The sequence below is a fragment of the Formica exsecta genome, unplaced genomic scaffold (genome assembly GCF_003651465.1).
Source record: "Formica exsecta isolate Colony F162 unplaced genomic scaffold, ASM365146v1 scaffold138, whole genome shotgun sequence".
Lineage (NCBI taxonomy): Eukaryota > Metazoa > Arthropoda > Insecta > Hymenoptera > Formicidae > Formica > Formica exsecta.
The window spans coordinates 1,714,056-1,718,510 of record NW_021848711.1 but is presented as its reverse complement, the minus strand read 5'-3'; the positions used below and the strand labels follow the sequence as shown (position 1 = coordinate 1,718,510).

The following is a 4,455-nucleotide window of genomic DNA, read 5'->3' as shown; positions in this document are numbered from 1 at the left end:
CTCTCCTCTTCCTCCTCTTCTTCCTCCTCTTCTTCCTCCTCTTCTTGGCTCGGAACCGTACTACTATAACATTTTAAGACGTTCTCAATACTAGTTTTCATTTCTATAACTTCCTCAGAATTCAGTCCACAAAACTCGACACTGTCCGTGCGATTACGATCCGCCGTCGCGTCAACGGCAATCGGACTCCCGCAGTCTTCACTCTCCATATCTTTCTCCATAGCATACTTCTGCACCACGATTACCTTCGCGGAGTTTATATCGCAACATTCGTCATCTGATCGAGAGCTTGATTCGTACAAGACATCATTATGCCGGAAATCAGCCTGTCGCAGAGCTTTCTTTTCTTCCATCAGCGATGGTGTATCATCGTCCTCGCAAGATGAGTCCTCGTTCAGCGTCTTATGATCTTTCTCGTCTGTCGAGGAGAATCGTTTGCTGCGAGATTTGGAAAGTTTATTGAGACAATTATTTATGTTATAAGGATCATTTTCGCCTTCCTTATCCCGCATAGGTGACGAAGAACGGCGATAGTCCCTCGAGCGACAATTCGTGTCGTCAGGAATCAATTCTGCGGTATGTAAGCGCTGTTGCACATGGGTCTGAGACATGGAATTTAATCGGATTGAATCACAGGCGTTTGTACTATATTGTCCCTTTTTGTAACTGGAAGAATTAATATTATTTACTATATTGGGTTCGACTTCCGCGATGAGGTTCGGTATTCCCCGTTCGTCCTCCATCAAGTCATCACCAACATTGGACTCATCCTCCATCTTTGTCAGTCGTAGTGGACAGGCTTCGGTCGAGGATTCGTCCGTCTCGGTACGCCGTCGTGAATCTTCCACGTAAAGATCGCGATTTATCTCCGTGACAAGATGCTTTTGTAATCGCGAATATAGACTCTCTTCGGGTACTCTATCTGAATCCTCTTTTCGATGACTGATATTCGGCACTTCCGCATCTTTCGCAACCGAATTGCCGAGACAGACCGATACAGACTTCATACTAATCTTCCCCTTCTTTGATTCCGTTCTCTTGTGAAGCCTATGAAATTAAAATTACATATATTAAAGTATTAAATATATGATCAAAAATTCAAATTCATCAAAATGATCAAACATTTAATTGTATTAAGGTAGTAAAAGGCTACCTGGATGTTCTGAGCGACTGAGTATTTTTGAGAGCACTCCCGTCATCAGTACTGCCATCGAATTTGCACATCTGTTTGTTACGGAGACTCCTCGTGACGGAAGTCGTGACCGCAGAAGGATGCGGTCGAGTCTGCAGTACGTTCTCGCCGTTGTTGATAGCCGGTTGTTGCTGATTGATATCGGAGAAACGACAACCCTGCGCGATCAGCAACTCGGCATCGTACTTGGTGAGTCCTTTACGTCGCAATTCCTTCATACTGAGAGAATGTGGCGCGACCACTGCATTTCCAACCAGAACTGCATTTCGCTCGGTAAGAGCGGTATCAGCTTGCTGTTTATTCCTATTCAACGGTTGCTGTCGATGTTTGGTCCGATTAATTCGATTATCCGTTTCTCTCAGACGATAACCTACAATAACCGATCCAACTGATGATAAAAGCTGATGATATCGCATTCTTTTAACATCGCATTCTTTTAACATCGCATTAGATTTTACCGGATGACAGTTCCTCGCCTGGCTTCTGATTCGCGAAAGCGCCTTTCCCTCGTCTCTCGCAAGTCTCGCATTCGCAGTAACAATTACCGTCGCCGAAAAAATCCTCCCCGTAGAAACACGTGATCTCTTCGCCCACCTCAATGTCGCGCAACACCTTGACGCACGCCGTGTCTCTTCCCGTCGGCACAAACTGTATAATATCATGAAATTAATAGTAATTCACATAGTAATTTCTTTTTCAATCACATTTTGAATTTCGTGCGATATTGTAATTACCAACCTTACAATTCGCTCTACAGTCATGGTTTATATAAGCAGCAGGCCCTAACCATAATTGGGCACAGTTCTTTCGACAACTAAACATCACAGAGAAGTCATTTTTTCCAGGATGCAGCAATGCAGCTTCCTCCTAAAAAGTATAGAAGGTTGAATAAAAATAAAGGAAAATTTAAAAATAAATATCATTCTCCTTTTAAAAAAAGAAAAAATTACTCGATCAAATCTTTTCTGCTTTATATATTACTCAAACCTTTTCACTTAGTTCTGCTATGCAACCGACAAGGCAGGAGATTTTCTCGTGCTTCATCCATTTTCGGGTAGCACATATCTTAGCACCCTTTTGTCCCTCTAGGCTGTATCTGTAGCACGGCTCTATCGCGAATCCGGAATCCTTATCAAAAACTCGCAAATATCGCTTGATCTATAAAAGAAAATAACTATTATACACATAATTTACATTGTTTGTATAAAACAACAATATAAATTTCTTATAACTGGGCTTAAAATTGTATAGCGGCATTATTATCATATTTAACTTACGTGATTTTCTAAATTGATCTGCTGTTGCTTAGATTTTGTATGAGGAAGTCGTGCACCCCAGTCTCCACCCATTAATTTTTTATATGTTTTCTCATAATTTTGAGTTTGAATAAATTCGCAGATAATTTTTCGAAGTTCATCTTTATTTGCCTTTAATGGTCTATATCTGTTGTAAAAAGATAAAATTTTAATAAATGTATTGTTAGGATAGAACTTGTAAATGTATATGTTGATCGAAAAAGAAAAAAAAAAAAGAGAATGATTCCAATAATACCTGATATTCATTTTATGGGTGGTGAATCCTAAGTAGGGATCTAGCACGAGAGACGTGGCCAAGTCGTCATTGTCAGAGAGCTCTTTTGGTGTCATTCCACATCCTCCACCACCACTGTTCGGTTGCATCTTTGCACCAACTGTGCCACCCAACCTTCGCTCCTGCTTCCTTACTGCAGTTGCTGAGGTCTGGATCGACAGGCAATCCACCACCATTCTGCGACACTGACTTTCACTGGAATACAAAATGCTTCTGTGAGAAAAGATTTGTTTTTGTTGTAATATATATATATATATATGTGTGTGTGTGTGTGTGTATGATTAAGCTTGTTTTTTTAAATGGATTTATAAGTTAATGCATTTTGAATTTAAATCAGAGGTTAATGTATTTCTGTTACACAATCGCAGAACAATCAACTCTATTGAATAGGTTTGGCGGTGTATAATATATAACTATTGTTACGCATCTAACTTGCTTGATCAATTAACGGGAGCAACTGTATTGAAAAAACTGTCATTATATTCAAACCTGAATCAAGCTCGTTGTAGACTCTTAACAATAACCAATAAACAGACTATATGATACAAATACTACAATATACTGAACACATTATCCAAGTTTTAATCGACTATTCTATCCGACCGAGACATAAGATAATGAAGAGAAATCTAGCAACGTTTCTCAAAGAGAGAAATATCGCACTTATTCCTTTAATGTAACCTTCTCAGCTGTTATTGAAACGCCAAACATGGCAAAACTGCCTCACTAAATGCAAGCAGCACGTGTTTGATTTTCTCTTCTCCGACACTATTTTCGTATTCACATGATTTCCCCTCGATAATATCACCAAGAGGAGAGGTATCCTCGCATCACACACCGAACCCGAGAACGAACCAAGCCCAAGTCGAAACGAGCCACTTGTCAGGAAAAGGGGGGGAGAGAGAGAGAGAGGTTGCGATCGCGCGTCGTTCGTGATCTATTCACCCGAATTCGTTATCGTGGCACGCGACCATCTCCTGGAACGATCCCGTGGGACGCGACGAGCGGCGGCGTCGTTTCGCGATCGGCGGGTGCGTCGGTGCCGTCCGTCTCCCTCGAAAGTCAGCGCCACGGACGGGACGAACCACGTCGGGTGCCACCGTATCGACCGGAACACGACGGTCTATAGATGCGCGTCGACATAACGGTCCTCTCTCGCCCGCGGTCCTCCGGACTCCGGAGGACGATCGCGGCGTGCTCGCCCCCGTCGTCCTCGAATCTCTCGGGAATGCCGCCGTAAGCGAACGGGTTTAATGGCGGGGGGACGAAGAAGAGTCAGGCTGCGCGTGCTAGTTTAACGAGAGAGGGAGAAACAAGAGACACGGACCGCCGTCGTCTCCTCGACGACGACGATATCGTTGTTGTCGTCGTCGCGAGTTACTTACCGCGAGAATGCTCTCCCGAGAACGAACCTCTCGCATCTTGCGGTCGATCGGGCCCCTAAAGCTAGAGCGGCGCAGCGACGTGCCTCTTGTGTCGCGACCGAGACGCGCTCGCGGCGGCTACCATGGCAGGATATATTATCCGAACGAAAGGATAATCTCCGGTGGATGGACACGGCACGGGTGCGACGCGACGCGACCCGCAGCGTACATGCACACTTTCCTCTCCGCTTTGCTTTAACAGGCCTGCGTGCGTACGCAACGTGCGTTCTCTCGTGCGATGCTCTTTCC

General features: G+C 43.9%; 1 protein-coding gene across 6 annotated transcripts in view; it reads right to left on the bottom strand.

Annotated features, from left to right (window-relative positions):
- Positions 1–4,455, bottom strand: part of LOC115246007 (histone-lysine N-methyltransferase KMT5B-A) — a 15,716-nt gene that overhangs the window by 1,734 nt on the left and 9,527 nt on the right. Inside the window, exons 1-9 of one of the 6 annotated variants that reach the window (XM_029824562.1) lie at positions 3,728–4,449; positions 2,744–2,977; positions 2,470–2,635; positions 2,180–2,350; positions 1,931–2,059; positions 1,651–1,840; positions 1,154–1,562; positions 690–1,047; positions 3–602 (exon numbers count right to left, since the gene is read on the bottom strand). In XM_029824562.1, coding sequence (XP_029680422.1) covers positions 3–602; positions 690–1,047; positions 1,154–1,562; positions 1,651–1,840; positions 1,931–2,059; positions 2,180–2,350; positions 2,470–2,635; positions 2,744–2,977; positions 3,728–3,756 — 2,286 coding nt within the window. In that variant the 5' untranslated portion in view covers positions 3,757–4,449. The other 5 variants (XM_029824563.1, XM_029824558.1, XM_029824559.1 and 2 more) reach the window with 5 other exon arrangements.